The sequence below is a fragment of the Drosophila virilis genome, chromosome 4 (genome assembly GCF_030788295.1).
Source record: "Drosophila virilis strain 15010-1051.87 chromosome 4, Dvir_AGI_RSII-ME, whole genome shotgun sequence".
Lineage (NCBI taxonomy): Eukaryota > Metazoa > Arthropoda > Insecta > Diptera > Drosophilidae > Drosophila > Drosophila virilis.
The window spans coordinates 24,486,299-24,510,455 of record NC_091546.1 but is presented as its reverse complement, the minus strand read 5'-3'; the positions used below and the strand labels follow the sequence as shown (position 1 = coordinate 24,510,455).

The 24,157-nt window shown below is 36.3% G+C and overlaps 1 protein-coding gene across 1 annotated transcript; it reads left to right on the top strand.

Moving 5' to 3' along the window:
- Positions 1–22,815, top strand: sNPF (short neuropeptide F precursor). Its single transcript, XM_002057779.4, has 5 exons — positions 1–7; positions 20,107–20,250; positions 20,314–20,783; positions 21,239–21,478; positions 21,549–22,815. The coding sequence occupies exons 2-5, from the start codon at positions 20,145–20,147 to the stop codon at positions 21,597–21,599; spliced, it is 867 nt and encodes a 288-aa protein (XP_002057815.1). The 5' UTR covers positions 1–7; positions 20,107–20,144; the 3' UTR covers positions 21,600–22,815.
- The last annotated feature ends 1,342 nt before the right edge of the window (positions 22,816–24,157 follow it).

The window sequence follows — 24,157 nt, the reverse complement described above, 5'->3', positions numbered from 1 at the left end:
TTTCGAGGTAAGTCTCTAGAATATATTTAACAATCTCTGGCTTCGGCTGGCACACTAATTGGCCTTAATTTGACTGTGGCCAACTTGAACGGAAGGCAGCCTGGTAATTGAAATCGGACAAACTGAGTTGATCGATTGGCTCTGTCAAAGCAAGAGTTAAATTGATTACCCGCAGCTGCCAATTGCACAGCTCAAATTCAAAGCTATAACATAAATGAATTTTCATATACCATAGATTTCGGCTTTTCAAAACTGTGAATGAGTAAACAAATATCCTTGTCACGAATTTGTGTTAAAAGCAGCATTTTACACTATGACAAATTATCACATACTTTCATTCTGCATTCAGGCAGAAATCCTTTTGTTTTTTTGGGTCGACTCATGTAACAGTTTTCGCACACTCATTGTGCACTCATAACACACATTCATTGTGCACTCGCAACTGCATTGTCGTGTATTCGAGTGGGTGGCCAAATGAGCATATTATCACTTGAAGGGGATTTCTAACACGGAGGGTAATGTGCACAGATGTATTCAGTGAGTTATTTTTGTTTGATTTGCAAGGAATTGTCAATGCTCTAATTTAAAAGGGAACTTAAACAAATTTATATTTTATAAATAAAACCTTTTCAATATAACAATTAAATGCCTCTTAAGGGAAGAAGGGAAGAAAGAAAACATAAATAATTATAAATTGTACATCCCACACTTAACCAAAGATCCTACTGTCTTTCGATAAGGATAACTTTTCAAGGCAAACTATGTCGCTCTTTAAATTCATGTTTACAATATTTTTTAAATGGGACAAAGGTGAGGCAAAACATCCACATAAACCTAGCTATTCATACATGCATTTTTCTTTATTTAAAAATTATTTTATAAACTTAAGATGCAGAACTCGCGCGAATATATATTATGAATTCCAGTCTTTTCAAGCTTCAGCATTTTGAAAATTTGAAGTTTATTTAGTTAGCTGTCTGATTTAAAGCAAATGCTCATAATTTTAAGCTGGCAGTCCCTAATGACAGTGGCACATCGGAAAGCCCATAGAAGCGCCAACATGCCCGCACAAAATGCGCAACACGCAAGCATTAACCGAGCCCAGCTGCTGGCCGGGCTAACTGGGAGCTGCCTGTGAGTTGGTGTCAAGTCAAGACAATTGCCATTGTTAACGCTGGGTTGCACTCACAGTTAGGGGGCATGCATATGTGATGGAGGGGGGGGCATGGCAGCAACATTTTATTATTTTTATGACGAGTCGAAAGGATGTCAACAAACATGCAACTGCTCGCAGCGGCGAGGCACGTGGCTAAGCTCATAATGGAAACTCGTTCGCATCAACCTGAGCGCACACACATACGCACACATTTTTAAGGGGGCGTGGCAGGCGATGTGTCAGCAGTTTAATGCAGGCTGCATGTAATTTTAGATGCAACTGCTGTGCGAGCCTCTGTCATCAGTTGCTGTCAACCATGGCGTATGCGTAATTTGTAACTTCAAGGCAAATGAGCAACGGCAGCAACTCGATGATGAACTCGTTCTCCCACAAATTAGCCAGCATTTTCTTGGGAGCAACACAGAAAACTTAGAGGCCAACCCCTCAGATAATACGACACTCTTGGGCGTTGAACCGAAAAACTTGTTGCATGCCTTTGAAGCGTGGCACATGTCGAAGTTGCAAATCGAATGAAATTTGTAATCAAAAATGTTGCTCCTGCTGCATGGGGCTATGCAAAGACAAAAATATTAAAGCATATTTTTAGCTTTAACCTTACCCATCTCACCAAATGCCTGGGGAATAAACAGTCGATGGGAGGAAGGCAAAACATGTGTCAAATTTAACAGCTTTAAGGCACATTTAAGTGAGCATAGATATTGACATTGATTGGCCACGGTCTGGCAATTTTCGAGGCACAGCAGGATGCGGAACACAGAGGAGCCACACTAAAACGAGAACATTTCGCTTGGCAGCCTTTTTGACTAATTGACCTGTTCGGAGCTGGCAACTGATAACCCAACTGAGAGGTTAGTTTATGGGCACCTCCAAAGCGTTTCGATGCGACCCAAGGCAAGACCTATTAATAATATACCGAGAAATGCTCACGCTTAATTAAGCTATCGATTTGTAGCTGCAAAAAAAATAAATAAATAAACGCACACACACACACTCATTTATACAAAAAATAACATCGAACGCGCGGTAAAGCCAATTTTATAATCAGACTGACAGTTTTTGATAGCGCTGAGAAAATATTTATAAGTATGTTATAACTAAAAACTTGAACAAAAGTTTTTATTGACTTGCCAAAGACAATAACCATTTATATTTGTTGCCGTTTATGCATATTATCTTGAGTTTCTGTCAACACTCTTTGATAGAACTTAATTTCGAAGCCCATAAATTTCTAGCTTACCTTGTCAGACTACATATTTATTTAGATATTACTTAACTATATTTCAAAGTATTACCAATAGCAATACAAATAATTGTACCAAATTAAAAAATAAATATATTTGTATATATTTTCTTTACACTTCGTAAGGTGCTGCAGAAGGGAAGATTAACCCGTTCCATTCAGAAATTATGGACACACAAGCATTAAAATATTTTTATTATTATTTATCTTTAACGAGTCGCCTTGTTTCATTTTAATATCCCATAACTTTTTTACTGCATGTTCATACAAAATGACAAGAATTAAAAAAGTACCTCAGACTTTATTTGATCAAAAAGTGTGCTCAGTTACAAAATTCCATTAAATTATAATATAATGTGGTAAAATATAGTACATTTTAGCTATTTAAATTTTACTTACAGTTTTAAAGTTAAAAAAAAAATACATATTTTTGACATAAAAAAATAAACATATTTTAAGAAGTCTTATATAATATACTTACAGAGTAATTCATTAATAAACCACATAACCAGTGAGTTTTTTAAAATATTGTATTGTAACATTTAAAAATTAATTAATTAATATTTTAACAGTGAATTTTGTACTGTTTAGTAAATGCCATAATAAGCTGTTAGTTGAGATTCACTTAAAATATGCTTAATATAACTTCAAGCTTCGGTTAGCCACTCGCTGAAAGCACTTAAAGAGGCCTGCCTAAGTGTGTTAAGAGCCTCAGATAAATGCCTTGGTGTCTGTAACGAGATGATAAGTACAACCTTAAGTACCTTAAGGAATGTACACACCCACACACACACACACCGCACGTGTACAGTGTTATTTATAGGAACATGAGATCCACGTGTTTGGCTTAAAGAAAGTTATTGACACCTTGGCGAAGCGCATGAAAATTCAGGAAAAATTAATTTTTTAACATTTGATCGATAGCGATGCAAAAAAAAACTTGAGGGAGAAGCAATTGGAAAAGTCGAACGCAAAACGCACTATACGTAATTAATAACCCTGTCATAAGCATTTAAGCCAAAGGCAACTGAAGACGCGACGAAGATACATTTCATTAGCAAAATTGCAAGTGTGCCAGGTGAACTTGTGGGTGGAAAAGGGGAGTTGGGGGAGCAGCTGTTGAGCCACGTAAGTTCAAAGCAAATAAGCATGAATTGGAATTGTGTAAATTGACAGGTGAAGTAACTCATAAATTGTATAAGCCATCGCATAAACATACACACATGCATATGATAAATATGGGCGACACGTTGACAGGAATTATGTAAAACGGTTTTTTATTTGTACTCAGCTCTGCTCTACAATATGAAAAGGGTATATCACTTTTGTGTCTATCCAGGTGAACACAACTCTTATCATATGAAAAATCAGACGCAGGCTTTGTTTGCTTCTAAAGCCGCAGCTGAAAGGGTATTTACTCTCCAGCAGCTAAAAATTACCTATTTATTATTTTATATTTTTATTTTTTGTATCAAACATTCGTAACGAGTGCAAAATGTCAAGAACATTTGCATAAAGCGTGCTCATGTGCTTCATGGTTTGCCGTCTGTTGCAACTTTCTGTCGCAGACAAAAGTATCTAAACTTAGCAGTGGAGCTAAGGCCATTGCCATAACTAGTTTATTCACAATATACGGTTCACTTATCGGGTTATTACTTGGCACTTACGACTAACGTTCGACTATTCCTGAACTGATTGAGCAACTTTTGTGCTGTAGGATAACAAACCCGACAAGCTTGTAACAACATTTCAAGAGCAGAAATATATGAGTATTCCCTGCTTTACATTCAGGTTATTTTTTTAACCCTTCCCGCTCTTCCTTCGCTTCTTATGTCCGCAAATGTCCATTGTTGATTTTGTGCAAGCGAATATTCGTTTGGCTTGGCAAGTGTCTAGACAAAGGAACTAAACACAAAATGAAAGCTGTCTAACTAAAATATTGTACAAATATTTAAAATATTCTCTCTCTGTGGAACATATTATGTAAAAGCAGAAAATAGTTTTTTAAATTTGCTGTTGATTATTTATTATATATGTCAATAGCTGCTTTCATCGAAACAAGGTATCTTAGTCTTACACATGGAAACAGGCTGCAAGTTCAAACATAAGGCTTAGGTCATAGAAGTCAGACTTAATTTGAACAGATGGCACAAACATAAAGGATTCACACTAGAAAATGTAATTGTCATTGTATGCTCTGTTATTTGAATCAAAGATCAGCTCAAAACCATCTAGCTATATAGATCTCATTATGAGATCTCCTGTTGAAAACCGTGTACTGGCTGCAAATACTTAAAAGTATTATGAGGAATCTAAACATTTCCTCATTTGCCAAATTCCTTTCTTATTCAACTGGCTGAAACAATTTTCCTTATTTCCGACCAGAAGATTGAATTGCGTATCCGCATCAAAGCATAAAAATGTTGCGCCTCTGTTAGAGTAATAAAGTTATATTTATGCATGTCATATATTATTAATTACTTTAACATTTCATAATTAATTATTATTCATTATTAATGATATTTTCGCTCAAATAAATACTGTATATTGAACATTAAGACTTATTCAGCGAATCATTTTTTTAATGAAACTAAAATTCTCTGTATAATTCAAGTATTTTTTGCTGTGTGCAAATATTTAAGTGGAACTTAAAATATTTTGATGACGCAAAAGTCAGTTCCCTTTCAGGTGCAAATTTAAATATCCCCTCGAGCTTTAATACAAAATCGGCCACTGTGCTCATATGGTACAAGCTGTCACACAGATGCACACAGCTAAGCACACACACACACACACACACATGCATACTAAAGGCAACAGTTAACTACAACAGTTTCAGCTTACAGCTCATGGCTGCTCAGCTCCCCAACACCCCGCTCAGCCGACTGCCGTTTGCCGACTGCAGCTTATTGCAATGCAAAGTGCCCAGTGCTAGAGTACTTAGTGTGAAATTTGCGTAAATGAGAGGAGAGAATGTTGGCCAAAGCAAACACAGGGAGAGAGAGAGAGAGAGAGAGGCGACAACTAAGACAACAGCACTTGGTTAACAGCTGAAGTTTAAGCTAGAGATGGTATTTTTCTAACACGACAAATCACGAAATATAGTTTGGAAGCACGTGCAATCTAATTATATCATTTTTTTATTTTTAAATATTTGTTTATTAGATTGAATTCATTTTTTTTTAATTTCTCTGTCGAATAATTAAGTAATTCGAAAAAGAAAATTATAAAATAATAGAAGGGAATTTTTTAAGAAACTCTCCAAGAATTTAAAAAAAAAATGTAATCTATTGATTTCAAATTTATTTTGAAATCCATTATTGACGTTAACTTTTTCTAATTTTTTGCTTGATTTCTGTTCCATACGTCTTACGTCTAACATCTTATCGGGTCGTGCGTATCGTGTCACGAAAGAAACCGAGTCACGCGGCGCACTCAAAATCGAAACCGAAGTTATTCACCTCTTAAGTCTGTGTAGCTGCCACATTACGGCTTACACAAACTGACGCTAAAAATCGGCAAACGAACAAATGTCCAACCAAACCGGCGGGTGTCATTTCACCCTCCACTTCCCCCAGCCTAACCTTTTTTTTGAGGAGCTGTGGCTCTCTGTGTGTCCCGCTGGGCTTCGAGTGGCTCAAAATCCCCAGCAATTTGTCGCAACAACTCGCATTACATTACAAAACGATGTGCAAATAGAAATGGGGCGTTGGCAAACTAAAGGGATTTGGGATTTGGCCCAAATGGGCGCCACAAAGTATGCGATGATTTTCGTGTTTGGCAAAGGCTTTAAATAACCTGAAGAGAGTCCAAATTTCCCACACACAACTTCCTGGTGTGAGTTTTAGATAGGGAAGTTTGGACAATATGTCATGTTTTAGTGTCGGAAAATAGTTTTGCGAGTTTTTAGTTTTAACATTTGCTAAATTTATGGCAAATATAACCAGATTTATTTAGATCGAAATTATCAGTTCATGAAATGAGTCTTTGAGGAATCTTAACAATTTTTTTGATATTACAACTTGTTAAATTTGCTCTAATTTTCAATTTAGTTAACTTTATATTAAATTATATCTGAACCAGCAGCAACATTAGGCCCACTTTATGCACGCTCCACATATTATGTAAATAAATATAAACAGAAAAAAGTGCTCTTTATATGTCAAATTTTAAGCTAATGTGTACACACAGCTTGTGACCAAACAAGGTCATTTTCCATACAAAATTAAAGTCAAATATGAAATGGTTCTGATTTTCATAATTTTGTTAAACTCGTGCCGGCGTCCAAAAATGTGCTACATAAATTGATTAGGCGTAATGTGGCGCAATAAAATGGTCTAAGCTGTCCATTAGGCTCATTACAGAGAAACCAACCACAACAACAAGAACAGCAGAAGCAACTTTGGCAAATCCTGACACCTCTTCGGGGACTCCCCGAGCGACAAATGTTAAAAGAAAACCAAACCAAAATTCTCGCGTTTGTCTACATAAAAAATACATTTGTGTCTGCAAATGTTGCAAATGTGTGCGTTGCGTGTTGCATACTTACTTTTCTTTTCTTTGTTTTTTTTTTTTTTCTGTTCATAAACACGTTTCACAACACTTCCCCCCAAACTTATCAGCATTCAGCGAGTGAATGTATGTTAGTGTGCTTGTAAATGTGAGAACCCATTTATATATCCGGTGGGAGCTGTGCCATTTACGATACACCGCATCAGGAAGCCAGTTGAACATTGTTTTAGATACCCTAGAAATTTGATTATAACAACACATAATGCTAAAATGTTAAAGAGTAAATTATGATTATGTTATGTTAGGTCACCTATGCTAATATGTCTCCCACGCTCTTGTTGTTGCTTGCATTGCGTTGATATTGCGCATTTCATTTCGTGCTCTCTAGAGCACACACACACACACACACAGGCGCGTATTTAAACTCGCACATACAATGGATGAGGATCAATCACAATTTTGCTATGTTAAATACAAGCTCACGCTCTCGATGCCACTCACATGCGGAGAGAAATATGAGATACCATACTCATCTTCGCTACTTTTTGCTTCAATTCGCCTATGTCAAGTATGTGCATGCGGCGAATTCACACTCCCGCACAGGCTTAGTTCTATGTGTGCGCTCGAATATTTGATCAGTCGTGCAGCTTTTGTCGTTGTGTGCAGTTCGCTTTGTTGGTTTCGCGAATTTATTTTAATTCATTTTATAATAACTCAAGTGAGTTAAGTAGGAAAAGAACAGAGTTAAATTTGAAGTTATTTTAATTGCTATTTAAGTAGAATCATTTGTTGTTATTGAAAGGGCATCTCACAGTTGCTAATGCAGCCTTTCTTTGCTCAAAGCTTCGTTAATTCCTTTGCCCCTAATGCCAGGCTCTTCCGCGCGAAAGTCAGCTAGATTTTTCATTAATATTGCAAAATGTCCCGAATGGCAATTAAAGTTTTGAGCTGCACGGAAACGGAAATGGTGGCACTAAGCGGAAAGGCAGCTGTTGAAATTCTCATCAATTGTCGTCGCATTCTGAATGATTTGCGATTTAATAGAGCCAACTCTCCGGATATTAATAAAATGAAAGAATCTACGCTAATTAGTAGCATAGTGTAAAAGTCGTTGTAGTCAATGGGTGTGCACTCTAGTTGATGTGGAAAAGAAAACAATTTAAATATTAAAAACCGTCTGCCTACCAAAAGTCAATTACGAATCTGTGCAGACTGAACCATAATTTACGGTATACTCACTAAAGTTAGGACCACGCCTCTGACCTAACCCGGAGACCAGGCGACAACTCATTGTGTCGGGGCATGCAAATTTGGGCGACACTTAATTTAGTTCGTAAATACTTGTGCATATTTTCGGGCGTGACTGACAATGAGTTGACACTCAAAACAACACGAGCAGCAACAACACGAACAAGTTTTAAATGTTGTCAACTTTGACAGTTGTGAAAACAGCAGCAAACAAAATCTGTGTTTTTGTCTTTAATTATTTGGCCTGGCTTCTGATCTTTGAGTGAATGAAATTTGAACAAGCTCGGATATTTAGGGTTGCTGCAAAAACGACTCTTGTGCATTTCGATTGTATTTAACACTATTTAACTTGCAATTTGCATTGAATCAGTAATTATTTTAATTAATGTACATATATAAGTTCTTATTTATTCAGAATACTCGTTCACTTCATAATTCTTGGCATTTTTTCGCTTCAATCAAGCTGTGCATATTTTTGCTCTTGACATTTATAAGTTTGGTATTCATTATATTCGTATGTAAATTTTATGTCTGAACTAAAATCATCATAAAATATCATTTTATTTTATTTATTTATTTATTATTTCTCGGTGAGTTGTCAACGAACGCTGTGTGGCACTTAATTTGAGCTTTAATTCGATTATCAACTGTTTGCCAATCCTGAAACACCTTCTGTCTGACATTCAGTTTGTTAATTTTTTTTTTGGGTTGTGCGAAATATGTTTAATTAATTAACATAATTGTGGCCGCAACTGCCAAACTGTCGCCAGTTTCACGCTTCGTCGTGCAAATGATGTTAATGGGCTTTCAATTATGTTGATGACCAGCTCAGAGGCCACAGGCCACCGGCGACTGGTCGCAGGATTCCCAAATGTGCTTAACGTGGTGGCGCATCCACAGAAATGAGGCAACGGCTTTTCCACACAATTCATCGGGCAGACACAGTTGAAAACAAGTGGAACAACATAAAGAAAATACTGGGGGAAAAAAAGAAAAAACAAGAGTCGAGGCTTTGCCGTTTTTTAATTTGCCAGCGTCAACAGTTTTGGCTGTTCATTTTGCACATCCTGGCCGCAGGAGCATGTCAGCCAGTCAACCAGTCGGGCAGTAAAAACAACTTTTCACAAAACTGTCACTGGGATTTCTGGCCATTTGATTTCGTGTGTAATTACAGCATCCAGCGACTCGTCCTCGTCCTCGCCCTCGCCAAGTTCAATTTCAAGTTTTCCGGCTACAACAAAAAAAAGTATCCCCACGAAGAAGGTCAAAGGCAGTCAAGCCATCAGGCTGAGCTGTGGGCAACACGTTGCGGAACGCTCTACGGACATTGACAAGCTGGTCCGGGTGAGCGAGGATTAGATGTGGGCCATTGAAATTTCTCTTTGTGGCAGCTTGAACAACAGGAAAGCTGTTTTCGCGTTGAGCGAATGCCATTAAACAATTTCGAATGCATCGATTCGCATTAGAATTTAAGCAAAATTCGGTTTCTTAAGACAACTTTCTCTTATTGGCAAACAAAGTTCACGTTAAACAGTTGACAGGTCGTTAAACTGCCTTTACCCTTTTTTTTATTCAAACATGGCAACTCCAGTTAAATAATTTGGCAGCACTGCAAAAAAAGTGGGCAACACATCAGAAGTTCCTATAAGAACTCAGCTAGGCTTATTTGTTATTTTGTTTTGCTTAAAAGTATTTTTTGAGGTTGCCATACTAATCAAAAATGTTTGATGTTGCCATGTGTGAGCAATATAAAAAGGGGTTGCCCATTCCACTTATGCCTTAAAATAAAATGGCGGCTTAAAGAACAGTCGAAATTCAAGCAAAAGATGGTAAAGGTCAGCTCAATACCCTTGGATAAAGCCTCTAAAGTGATTCCATGCAGAACGTTCCCTAGCATTAGCATTCAGATTAATGATTTACATGTAATGCTCATTAACTAGGCTAAAAATGCAAAAACCACAAAAGCTTTTTGTCTTGGGGCTTACCCCACTTCGCTAAGTTTCTGCGCATTTTGAGGTCCCGAAAGCTGCTTACACAATAATTGAAGTCTACTTTTTGGCGTACATTGGTAATTAAAGAATAAATTTCAATTTCACGCTTGCCACAACACTGGCCAACCCAGTGTTGGGCAACATTTAACTTTGAGCCAAGCACGTGTCCGAAAATGCCACAAGAATGAGTTGGGGGGCGGAGTTAACGAGGGATCTCCGTAAATTGCTGTTTTATCAACGGTTTTCAATAAATTTGCATACTCGATTTATGGCTCACATTTTATGGCAAAACAAACAACGTGTTAATAGCTGATAAATGGGCAGGTGTAAACATTTCAACAGAAGCATTGCCTGCTTTCAGGGGCGCTCAATGGTAACGCACTTGAACTTGAAGTTAACTTGAACTTAACGTGAACTTAAGCTGCCCCAATCGCCAGTCCATTTCCCATTTCGCATTTTCAATTTATAACTTTGCCGTCGCGCATGTTTATCTAAATCAGCACAACTATAGATTGGTTGTCTTTGTGTGCCAGACTTGTCTTGTGTTTATAAACGAAAGCATTGCCATTGCCATTACTATAACTATTATTATTATTATTATTTTTATTATTATTATCAGCCAAGTCGCATCCAGCATCGTGCTTGGACTCCATGTCCTTCGGCGTGCCACACAGTTTAATAGTTTTGCCGGGCTGCCAGGACGCCAAAATCAACAACATACGAGAGAGCACTTCGAATGGGTTGGGTACTGATGTCATTATTGAGACATTGACTGCGTCGAATGGCTGCCATTATTGACCATTATTCGGTCTGGCATAAATTAATTGCCGCCAATTGTTATTGTTTAAAATTATGACCCAAAGACTTCAGATTCATATTCTAAGCAGGAACAAAAGCAAATGTTCAAAACGAAAAAATTCAATTTAATTATACATATAAAAATCAATTTCAATATGACAATGCATATATGTATTGTATTTGTATTTAATTTATATTTAAATGTTAAGCTCTTAAATGCAAATGATTTTTGTTTAACTAAACAAACTCTTACGCAGTAGTTTTTTTTGTCTAAATATTTAAATGATTTATCAAAAGCTAGATACGTATATTGGCAAGGCTGCTTAGTCCTAATATATATTTTATGATAGTATAGATAAGTTTGTATATATATATTTAGCACATCTCTGGAACTGAGCAAATACGTATTAAGTCTTGATCACGAATCAGAGCTCGGGGCAGACATGTGGGAGTATTAGTTCCAGTTGCTGCTTAGTAACTGTTGCCCCAAACTTATTTTACAGTCAAGTAACTTCCTGTCAGACAAGTTGTGGGTGGATAAAGCGGAAGACAAAAAAATATATGGTGTAGATAAATATCTATATTATCTGCTGCAGAAAAAACTGATAATAGCTTTTCCATAAGCTGCAGCTGAAGCTCAAGGTTTTTCCTATGTTTAAAGCTTGAACATTTTCCGCTTGAAGAGTTTATTAGAAAAAAAACAGCCTAAAAAAGACATCAATTGTGTAATTTTAGACATTTCTTGACAATGCACACACACACATACAGACACACACACGCGCGCTCCATGAAATATTTTGTTAGATTTTTCATAAGCCCAATATATTATGGCTCGGTTTGGTGAGCTCGGCTTGGCCTGGCCTATATATTTTTTGACGTCTTTTGCTTTTGGCCTGTCTGTGTTTATTTTGAAGTGGATATTGATAAATTTATATTGGATTTGTGTTGCGGCCGTTGTTCTTTTCCAGGACTCCTTATTCAAGCTTAAGTGCTTATTTGTCATTATTTGTTATTTGTAATTTGAGTTTTGGCCAACATGCACAAATTGATGACCCATGTGCTCTGTCAGCTTTAGCCTGCCGCACCTCTTTACGCCCATCCGCCTGTAGGCCGCAAATAAAATGCATTGGCCAGACACGTGTCCGGGCATCTGACAAAACTTTATACAAAATCAAAGTCCGCCCCTGCTAATCTCTAAAAAAAATGTGGTCCAAAAATGTGGTCGCATCGCCGAAGCACTTCGGCCATCTAAAGCTGCTTATGTAAATGAATCTAAGTGGACCTGCGCCTAAATAAAATGCACAGCTATTGTTCGGGTTGGGGGTAGTTATTGGCATTGCTTTTGCCATTTCTATTTAAAAATAAGTATATACACTACTTAAGGAAATTTAAAAAAAAATCTATCTGTAACATTATTAATGGTGTTTTTTTTAAAGCCATCTTTAATTTTCATTTGTCCAAAAGTTTCCTGGAAACCTGTAATTATTCCCTTTATGCGGCTGGCCTTGTTTGCCGAAATTCCTAGAGAATTACTTTTGCCACATGGCTGCGGCGGCAGCTTTACGTTTGCCACACGCCGCCGGCGGCAGCTTTAAATCGATTAAAAACTGCTCTGAATTTCATTTCAAGTGGAAGAACTGAAAGTACGGCAAAGATAAGTCGCTTGGCGTAAATATTTTAAGCAACGTAATTACGTAAAATTCACTGCTTAAAAATCCAGCGAATTCGTAAAATTCTAAAGCTTCCTTCTCAGTTGATTTTTAGTTCTTATACATAGTTAATTGAAAGGCTTTCAGGTAGAAGAGTATGCAAATTAAATCTATGTCTTAAAACAAGTATATACAATGAGAAAATTTCAAAGTGGAAAAATACAATTTAGAATTAGAGTATGTCAGAATGTTTTTACGTTATTTGAAATGAAGCAATTTAATATATCCAATTTTTTTTAGATAAGAATTTTGCCAAGATATATATAATTGTTTCGCAACTAATAAATAGCCCTTTATTTAATTTCAAATATTTATATTATATTAAGATTTATTTATTTAAAATAAAGTATGCGTTTACCTTTCTCCCCTCTTCCGCTCACAAGTTAGGAGCTCTGCTTTTCTTTTGCTCAGCAGTTTTAAGCATTAGGAAACGCACAACTATTTTTTTACGCCTGTGGTGAGCAGAGATTTTACAGCTAATATATAATTTAATTTTATATATATTTTTACCTAAATCCACACACTTTGATTTTTTCTTACAGCTGTCAAGAGTAGAGATATCTTAAATATATAGCTCTAAACAAATTCATAAATCTGTGTTAAACTTCAATTATGCAAAATATTGCTATATAAATTCAATAAATAAGTATATATTTAAAGGGCATACCAGTCAGAAGCTTTCGCTGCCTTATCTTTTCACTTACTTATTCACACACTTAGTTGATTCTCGTACCCTCAACACACTTTCTTATTATTGTTGAAGCTCTTTTCAAACAGATTGTGGCTAATCCACTGCCGGCTCCGACCAGGAATCAGTTCCCATTCGGGACAAGGGGCTCTTTATCCGATTTCTATTGTATATTTGGGTCTGCCTTTTGGGCCTGGCCAATCAATCAATGCAAAAGCTTTGCATTTTTGCCAGCCAAATTGTATGAAATTAAAGTTTATAAACATTCAAACTAACTTTAAATAAACTTGAGGGGACAGTCAGGATTTTTGTAAACAAAACAGCCGCCAGGGAAAACGATTACCAACAAGACAAATAAAAATAAAAAAAAACAGAACTTGGGTCCTTGTCACGCCCTCCGGCCTGTAATAACATAGACAATGCCACAACAATTGGGCTGGGGCAATTTTCATGCTGTGCAGCAGCAGTAACCGAAAATTACATTCATTTCCGACTTCCGGCATCACGTAGCCGCAGCGTAGTCCACTGAAACTGGGCACCAAAATTCTCAACATCCGGCATTCGTAAATAGTCCGGCTTTTGGGGGGAGGTGGCTTTACAGGCGCGTTGGCTTGTTAATAATTTGGAAAGTTCGTTAAAAATACGTTTTTTCAGCAACAGAAGGGTAATTTTGACTTTTATTAATGCGCTTCGGTCTGCAATGCAATAACGGAATGCCATGTTTTTCCTGCACAATGCATTTTTTTTTCCGTAAGCTATTAAAAGTTTTTTCTTTTGCATAATATTGGAAATTGGAATTTAAGTGCCTGGAAAATTAAGGTTCATCTATAAATCATGAAATATTAAAAGTTGATGAATTGTGAGTAAAGAATTTTTATTGGCCAATATTCTTTTAACTGTGTTTAAGATAATTACGTAAAATTTAAGATAGCTTTGAAATTGTATTTTTTTTTTTATTAATTAACAAAAATAATAAAAAAAAAAAGTACTTTGAAACTGCTCAAGCAATAATTATAAGAAAACATTTATTTAATCATTAAAGGAATAAGAAATCTTTCTTCTGATTAAATAAATGTTTTCTTAAAATGTTTATTTGCAATTATTGCTTGAGCAAGCCAAACGATAATTCTAAAAAAAAAAAAAACATTATTTTAATCAACAGAATTATTTTTATCACATAAACTAACAATATTCCTTATACTCACATGTACTGTTATTTTTATTTCTCATAAGTTTATGTATATTTTATATTCAACTATTTTTTAGTTTTATTTCTCATAAGTTTATGTGTACTTTCCTACAAGCAATAATTCCAAAAAAAAATATTCGTTTAATATGATGAAGTATTTTTGTGTCACATATTAAACTGGCAATATTTCTTATTTCAAACTCGTTTTTACCAGAAACTTTTAAGATATTTTTCTATTTACTTTTATATACATACATATTTATTTGGTGTACTTACCTAAACTGCGCTCTCTTACAACCACACACTATATTCAAATGCCAAACTAGTTTCATATGATGGCGCCGCCAACGCCATCTAAAATTTAAATCTCGTGATTGGTTTTACAGTTTACGACCACGTCACTGCCAGATTAATCTAACAAAACTGTTTTGCTGTCTGACCATCATCAACTGATCATTAGTACCCCCCCCCCCCCACCCCCTCCTGGCCACAGCTTCACAGTTTCCAATTTTCGGGCGTTTATTTTTTGCCCCTCTTCAGTCGAAGATAACTCACCAAACGTTGGTTGGAAATGATGTGTGGGCATGTCAGCCGGCGGAAGCTTTGCGAAAACTGGACAATTGGCCTGCTTGGCGAGTATGTAAATGCGTGTGCGTGTGTGCCTGGATGTGTGTGGGTGTTTGTGTGTGTGTGTGTGTGTGGGTGATGAAATGTGCGTCCCGTCAGCGCGACATTTGTGACGTTTGTCAAAATTGAAAGTGATTTATCATCGTCGTCCTTTAAAAACTGTCAAATAGCCAATTGTGCGCCAAATTGAACATGACGAGGAAATAAGAGGAGATCGAAGCGAAAACTGATATATATAATAAACAAGCCATTAACACATTGTTCAACGTTGAGTAGCCTTAAATCACGGCTCATCGCACAGACAAAAACCCAAAGCTGCCATTTGGGCAACCTTCACTATGCAACACACTTTTGTGTACTCTTCAAAGATATATAAGGCATAATTATTTAAATAGAGTCATTTTTTTTGAAATTGCCAGAACTTTATTCAATGCATTAAAAGCATATTTATATTTTATATTGAAAATAGCACACTTACCTCTCTTAGGCTCTTCTTAATAAGTTTCTCTGCTTTTTTCTACTCTTTTATTTTATAAGATGTCTTATAACATTTGTAATTTATATTTAATAGTGTATTACACTTATGTTATTTTCCTAGGATCAATGAAAAGTATGTAAAATATAAAAAAAAAATAATAATTGGAAGAATCCATTGTTGTACATTTGAGAAAACGCCAGCTTGCATTGAGTTTTCCAATTGAATATTTTGTTTACCATTTTTCCGCACACTTTGTTGCATAGTGTAATATTTTCGCATTTGCTACTGAGGCGTAAAAACACATTGACCACGTTTAAATAGCCTTTTGGTCAAGCTAAACTAATACATTAACACCCACACACACGCGTGCTTACACACACACACAACACACACATACAACAGGTTGTTTCGTGCCCGACATTGACGAGGCTTCAGTTTTTTGCTTTTTGTTTTTTTTTCTCGCTGTTTTGTGTCACACATTTTATTTGCCTTTTATTTAACAATTTTTATTCTCGTTGTGCCCAAAAGGTCATTTGTGGTCGGTTGGCCAAAAACTGCTCGGCTACCGAGCTGAATTGTTGTTATTGTTGCTGGTGTCTGCTTTATAGCACCCCGGCCATTGGCATTAGAGCGTTTTGACAAACACATTAGGTGCCCAGTTTTGGCAGCCTTTGGCTGACCCAGCCCGACCCTTTTGCGGCCCAAAAAGCCTTATTACACTTGCAGGAAGGGAAACGGCGTAATCTTTTGTGTTTTATCAACGTATTTGATTAAACTTTCTTGTTGTTGTTGTTGTTGCCATTCTGTGTGGCTTTGCGTTTGCCTACTTTGTGGCTTGAGGCGTTAATCATACGCCCCATTGTGCCGGGCGATTTTCGTCGGTCGCCGTGCGAGACATGTGCGTAGTTTTTTATTCACATGAGACACATGAGATTATGTTCGCAACGTTTAAGCAAAACATTTGACAAAATTAACACAACATAGCAAGAGCATCTGTTCAAATTGTATCTACATCTAAAACTGTTACAAATTATCCATTTTCTTGTGGTGCACCCAAATCAAGTTTTTGCCCTCGCTCAGAGTATCACAAATGATGATACTCTATCACATTCTTGGGTCATAAAAACACTTTAAACAGCAGCTTGTAAATGGCCTCTGAAAATGTAAGAAAATATTGAGGAGGTATTGTTATCCAGAACTTTGCCTAAGTGTTTTTTTGCTCCGTTGCCGGAGCTAAAAACTCGACTAATTAAACAGAGCTTTGGCAACAGCTGCTGTAAAATCCCTTCAAAGCTCTCGCCTATGTTCAATTCATATGTGTCACAAAAAAAAAAAAAAAAACTACATATTTGCATTCGCATGCTGGGCCAAATACTTGCACACTCTGCTGTAGGCGTATGTTGGGCATGTCTGGGCGAGCTGTGGCTGGGTCCTCGCACAAATATGAAGTTGGCTTGATTAAATTTTTTGCCCTGCATAGCGACAACTGGTGCTGCCATGGCGAGAGATATGGCGGGGTCTATGCTGATTCTAGTGAGAATTTATCGGTAGTGATGTATAAAACACCATTCGGCGATATTTCTTGGAAACGAGAAAGCGAAAATGACAAAAACTGCTAACGAGTGACAGAAACTTGCATAATATTTTTGGCCAAGCTGGAGGCAACAAGACATGTTAATATTCAGGTGACATTGGTTAAGTTCTCTTGGGTAAAGAATTTATTCAGCTATTTGCGCATTTTCGTCAAACTATTAACTTGTTTGCTCTTTAGGACAAGCAGCTAGAGAATGTCAGAGCAAAGATTGTCAGAGAAGAACAACGAGTAAGTAAATTGTGTGTCTGACACATTTCAGACCTGGTTAAAACACGTATTTTGCTCTTAAGGTATTTACCTGCTTACAAAAAATATCAGAGGTCTATATAAAAACACAAAAAAATAGATAGTTACATTTGTTTGGGTTAAATAACAATTATATTTCATAATTAAATACTTTAATTAACGACAAGAGAGAGAGAACAGGTTGCCTTTATAGCTAATTTATAAACCTCCCTTTTCTATCATCAGAACCCTTTGCAGAACACTAGACTCTCGATTGACTTCGGCTTGCCCTCAGTCCGAAACACTTGAGAATTAAAGGAAATGAAAAAACCTTTAATAATTATATATTTTGAACTATATGTTTTATCTAAAAACGTCTTAACAGTTATGCCACATATTTAAATATAAATAATCAAAACGAGATTTTACTTTCGGGATGATCAAAATATTTTATAGCAAAACTGCATTTTTGCCAAAACTTATTAAGTACATTTTTCAAAAAAAAATATTACCATATGCCCCCGTTGAAGTTTAAATACTTTTGCAAACACTTGGCAATTGTTAAAATATTTGAAAAAGATTGATAGAGCTGCAATTATTGCGTTCGGTAAGGGTTTTATAAAATTGTCACAAACATAATCGATACATTCATAATATATATATATTAATTTATAAATAATCATGATTAAAAATCGAATTTCAAATTCATCTGGATCTAAATGTCGAAAAGTGCGTCTATCTAATTCTATAAGCTATTCTTATCTTAATTAAGAATATTTTATATGCGATTATCTGCGACTGAAAATATCTTTTTATTCTCGTTTGCTTTTAATAACACAGTTTAAGTTTGAGTCTCCGTTTAAGTAAGCGCATTCATACCGAAGTGCACTTAAATTGAATTATTAAATATTTAATATATTAATATGCTTTCGCATATGCCCCTATTTTCTAATGGGGTTTTCAAGAGGTCAGCCCGTCGAAAGGTTAGGAAAACGACGCACCTGTTCAATGTATTTTTATATTTTATTATTTTTTAATTTATGGCAAATTGACGCCCATGTGGTAAAAGCGAAGGCTTTAGAAAATGATGTCATGGACTAATGGGCAGAGAGTACACACGCACACACACACACACACACACACACACACACACACACACACACATTATCAAGTAAATGAAAGAAACAAACCCCTTTTTAAAGGACAGGAAGCAATGTGCCCATCATTAAAACCTAACCGAATCAATAAAAATGCAATTTCAATGCTCGTCTTGCTGCAATAAGACAAGACGTAGGCTGCCAGCCAGGGAAGTAGGCGTGGCAGCAGTGCATATATTTAAATTCATATGGAAAACTTGCGGTGTAAATAAACTTGAGCAACTTTCACGCCGGCCGCTGTGCATTGCAATTCATTTCAAACGTCATAAATCCATTTTACAACAGGCAACAAAAAACCCAGGCAATTGAATTATGTATAAGCTGACGTTACACAGCAGAGAGGAGGGTGGGAGAGGGGCAAGAAGCTGCAGAGTGCAGACAAGTCAAGTGGCCAGGACTTTGCCTAGTTTTCTTTATAGCTTACCTTAAGGCGGCGCCCAAAAGAAAAAAAACAGCAACAATGTGACAAAGGGGTGTGAAGTGTGTGTGTTTGTGTGTATGTGTGTGTGTGTGCGTGTGTGTGTGTGCACATATGCGGGTGTCTCTCTTAACAATGATAACAAATGAGCTGGGCTTGCAGCAATAAAAAAGTGAAACAACAAAAGGCAGACACTCCAGGGGCAACCCTTATAAAAAAAAATTGTCGCAAAGTTTTCCTCCCTCCAGGCAAAAGCTGAAAGTTAAATCCAGCCTCGGGTGCGGAATTCTAAATGCATAAGCATCGACAGCAGCCGCCTCTGCACTGAGGGGTGTTAAGTGCATGCGAATTATTTTTTTTAAGGGTGCATGCGATGCAACGTGTCGTATACGTGATAGCGTGCGTATACGTGATGCCAGTGGCAAGCGGAAATTGAATTGTTAGCAGTCAAAGCGAGCCTGTCGGGCAATCAGATCAGCGGGGGTGTTAAAAATGTGAAGAATTCAGCTTGCAAAGGGTTGAGTAGAGGTTTAAAGGGATGAAGCTAATTGCGGACGTCACAAGCTCCTGAAATTAAACGTACTTGGAACTTATCATAATATTGAAATAAAAAGAACTTTTCATAATACAAAAAAGAAAATTTAAAGGAACTGATTTGGGGAACTTTTAAGTAATGCTTTTCTCAATCTTGGAATTTACATTTATCTTCGAGCTTTTAAGAAACTTCGTTTCGGATTCGATGAACAAAATCAATTTTCGCTCAACATGTATTGGATTCAAAATGTACTTTCAAATGTCTTTCATTAAAAATCTTAAAGCATTTAAAGCACTTGCATAAATTTTATTTTTAATTCGAAACCCCCTTTTAATTATATTTAAACTATTTCAAAGATGCTTAGAATTTTGATGATTTTGTATAATTTTCTAGATATTTTTCTTTCAATATTTCTTGCCAGGAGAAGGAGAATAGATTTTTAAATAAATTGTAAAAATAATCTTCAAGAATGATATAAATAAAAAAAAATTTATTTTAATCAATATATCTCTTGTTCCAGAACTTGCAGCATCTCAAGGAATTAAAGTAAACCCAAAAATGATGTACTTCAAGTCCCAGCTAAGCTACGGCTGCGCCTTGGCACTGTTCAGCTTAAATCTGTTGATGCTGCAGCAGTCCAGCGCCGAACTATCCACAGTTCAAGGTGAGCACCAAATACCCAACCAAGGACCTCTTTAGCTGCTTACTGATCTCTGGCATTTTACAGGCGCTCCCATTAGCAGCCTGTATGACAATCTACTGCAGCGTGAATATGCCGGACCCATTGTATTTCCGAATCATCAGGTGGAACGCAAGGCGCAGCGTTCGCCGTCCTTGCGCCTGCGTTTCGGACGCAGCGATCCGGACATGTTGAACAACATTGTGGAGAAACGTTGGTTCGGCGATGTCAACCAGAAGCCCATTAGATCGCCCTCGTTGAGGCTGCGCTTCGGTCGCCGCAGCGATCCCAACTTGCCTCAAATGCGGCGCACCGCCTACGACGATCTTCTCGAGCGTGAGCTGACCCTCAACAACCAGCAGGCGAATCAACCAGGTGCTGGCTATGATGCCGAGCTATCCGATGACTATGATGTGGCCTTCGAGCGCGCCGTACGCAAGCCCCAACGTTTGCGCTGGGGACGCAGCGTCATGTCCAGCCCATTGGATCTTGGCAATAATCGTGTGGACAAGGATCAGGTAAGCCAAAGATCTAATGAAAGTCAGATGGGGAAGAGTTTTCAGCCAAAATTGCTGTCAAAATGATAACTTGGAAATATTATAGAACCTTATGTATTTGAATATTTGCCATGAATAGGCTAAGAATCTGCAGGCGGATGGAAAACTTGGGGAATTGTAAGACCTCCAGCAGGTGTTTCCGAAATATTCCAAGTATATACTGCTCTTATCATCTTTCGCCTTTTTCGACATACATTTTATTTGGATTAACTTGCATATACTCCGAGTTGAAAAGCTTTATTTGATTTTGTACAAATTTAAATGAGAGCCCATGAGAATTGCGTAGAGAGGCGATATTTGAGCGATTCTAAGAGCAAATCATTTTTCTTTTCAATCATTTAAGGTGTTTGCTCTATTACAAAAGTGTTTTCAAGCCTGTTTTGCACACTTTCCGTTTATTTTTCTATCTCTGTTAGCAACGGGAACGCACTCAACTGGAGCGGGAGTGGCTGAAGTGGCAGGAGATGACCCGCATGCTGTTGGCGCTGCAGCAGCAGTATGACAGCTCTGCCGGTGAGCTTCCTGGCGGCTCTGGCGAGGACACCGATGAGGATCAGGATGAGGACAACTCGGAGTATCAGTTCCAGCGCGAGGCACGCAAGCCCATGCGCTTGCGTTGGGGCCGTAGCACTGGCAAGGCGCCAGTCGAGCAGAAGGTGGGCAGAGCATGAGCTGGACACCAAGTTGGAAGTGGATACTCATTGGCACTCTCTTTTTAATTTATAGATGCCGTTGGCTGCTGAGACTGCATCCGTTGCACCCAAGTCCGAGAATTAAATACAAAAATGTTGCTAAAATCTGAAAAATGGAAATGAACAAAAGGACAAAGCAAACTCACTGATAACAACAATTGGGCGGAAAAACCAACACACACACACAATACACACACACACACTAAATGGAACCTACTTATTTCAAACACTCAACTGAGGGACAGTTTTTGAAGGCATCTACGGTAAGCGCAGGGAGCTAAGGACACAGGCTAAAGAATACATACATATAAACCATATACTATATAAACATATATGCATAACCGAATACGCGTACACTTTAATTTTGTGCAGCTATTTACTAAAGAGTACTAAACTCTATAGGAAATTTAGCCCATGAACTTTAATAAGTTGCTGGCAAGTTATATACCAAAAAATTAATAAATTAAATTTTAAAAAAAAATATATATATATATATAAATATATATGGAAATATTTTAAATAATATTTTATTATTTGAATAATTTATTATTTTAACATTTAAATATTTTATCTAATGATAATCTAATACGTTTCATTATGATAGTGTTATATTTTGACAATTTCTAATATTTACTTATATATTTTTTGGTATTCTTTGAAACTTCTTCTAATTTGCTGTGTAGTTCGTTTTGACTAGCCTTATAGAAAGTTTCCCAGGCCACAATCCTAACAAGCTCAATTAAATTGCCTCTCTAACACGTCAATCGTAATACCAGAATAAATGTATATAACGACAAACGCAAAACAGTTTTTAAAATGTAGCGCAAATTTGTTATAATCAAAAAATTATAAAAAAAAAAAGAAAAAAGAAATAAGAAGAGAAATGAAGAAAAATATTGAAAAATATGTAAAACCGTATTATTTTGTTTAAATCTTAAGCGAACTCTATTAAAGTTATGATGAAAATGTTTAAAAAACATTTAAAGGCCCCCGAAAGGTGTATTACTGCAACAATTGTTATATTTCTGTGTGCTAAAAAGAATTATATACATTTATCTACTACTATATTAAATGAGTATATAAAATACTACATGCATACATATAAAATTATAAACAAAAATATTTGTCTACTAAATGTATTGAAATTTTATTGATGTACTTTTAACAAAACCAAAAACAAAAAAACCAAAAATCAAATAAAAAGAAAAAATATGCAAAAAAACAAAAAAAAAAAATAATAACAAGACAAATTCAACTTAAAACTGACCGTCGAATAACAGAACAAGTTTTGTATATTTTATTTACACCATCATTGAAAGTACGACACAACCTATTTAATTATAATTGTTTTACTAATGAAATGTCTTAATATAATCTATCATACTAATTAATATATTAGGGGTACTAGGAGTGCAGAGGCAAAGGCAAAGGCAAAGGCGACAATTTTCGGAAAATTGTCCAAACAGTTTCTCCACGCAGCAAGCGATATATTGTACGAGTATTAATTATATATGCATCTAACAAACTGTCATGAATGTAAATAATATGCAGAATGCTGAATACACGCAAAATATTTTACCCGATATAAAAGATACATACTATATCCTACAAAATACAGTATAATAAATGGTGAAACTCTGTAGGGAGTGAACAAAAAAAACCATGTTGGATATTTATTAGAATATGTCGAAGTAAGTATTGTTATTTAATTAAATTATTATTAATTTCTTAATTTTTTTATTTTTTATTTTTAGTTTGTTTTTCTTTTGAAAATCCTTCAATATACCGAATCGAAAAGGGCTGTAATCAAAACAACACCGCGGAAAATAGTCAAGCAAAAGATTAAAAAAAGTTCATTTTGTTTGAAGCCAAAATTGAGCTGCTTTTTATTCTGCTGTCAAACACCGAAACTAAAGGAAGTTGCAAATGAAGTAAACAGGTGAGTCAATGTAGAGAAAAATATTCTATGGAGTAAATCCCATTTGGAAATAACTTGCCTGTGGCAACAAACACAAAAGAAGATCAATTTCATTTGGCATTTGTCATTTGGCCAGTTGATAGACCAGGATCTGTCTATAATTTGTTCGAAAAATATTATAGTCTCTGAGAGACTTATCATTCATCATTTTGGTAGCAAATTTTTAAAGTGGCACGATAAGAAAAGGATTATTGAAATGCTCAAGTTACCCAAATTATTAGTCTATCAGGACAAATTTATGTTCATATTTTCTGGAATTCTTGTCCTGATTCGATGCTATATATTTCGTTTCAGGCTTACCTGAACAATTTCAAATAAGGGATTCTGTTAGAGAGGATATTACACAATACGAAGACCTGTGTGACTAAGGTAAACTGACTAAGGTAAGCTCACATTTGGATCCCCATTTGAAAAATCCCATGCCAAAATAGACAATCCCCATAGCATATTAGGGTTTAATTTTAAAAATAATATTGGTAGAGTATAAACGGAAGTGTGTACAATAGCAAGTTTTACTGCAAAGTTAACTGCAGCAAAGGCAAACGCCAAAAGAACCGCCGGAAATCCAAACAATTATTAACTTTGAAAGCCCCGCCATAACACAATTAAGCAACAAATGTGAGATCATAACCATGAAAATAAAAGTAAAACCCGTGCAGGGGACA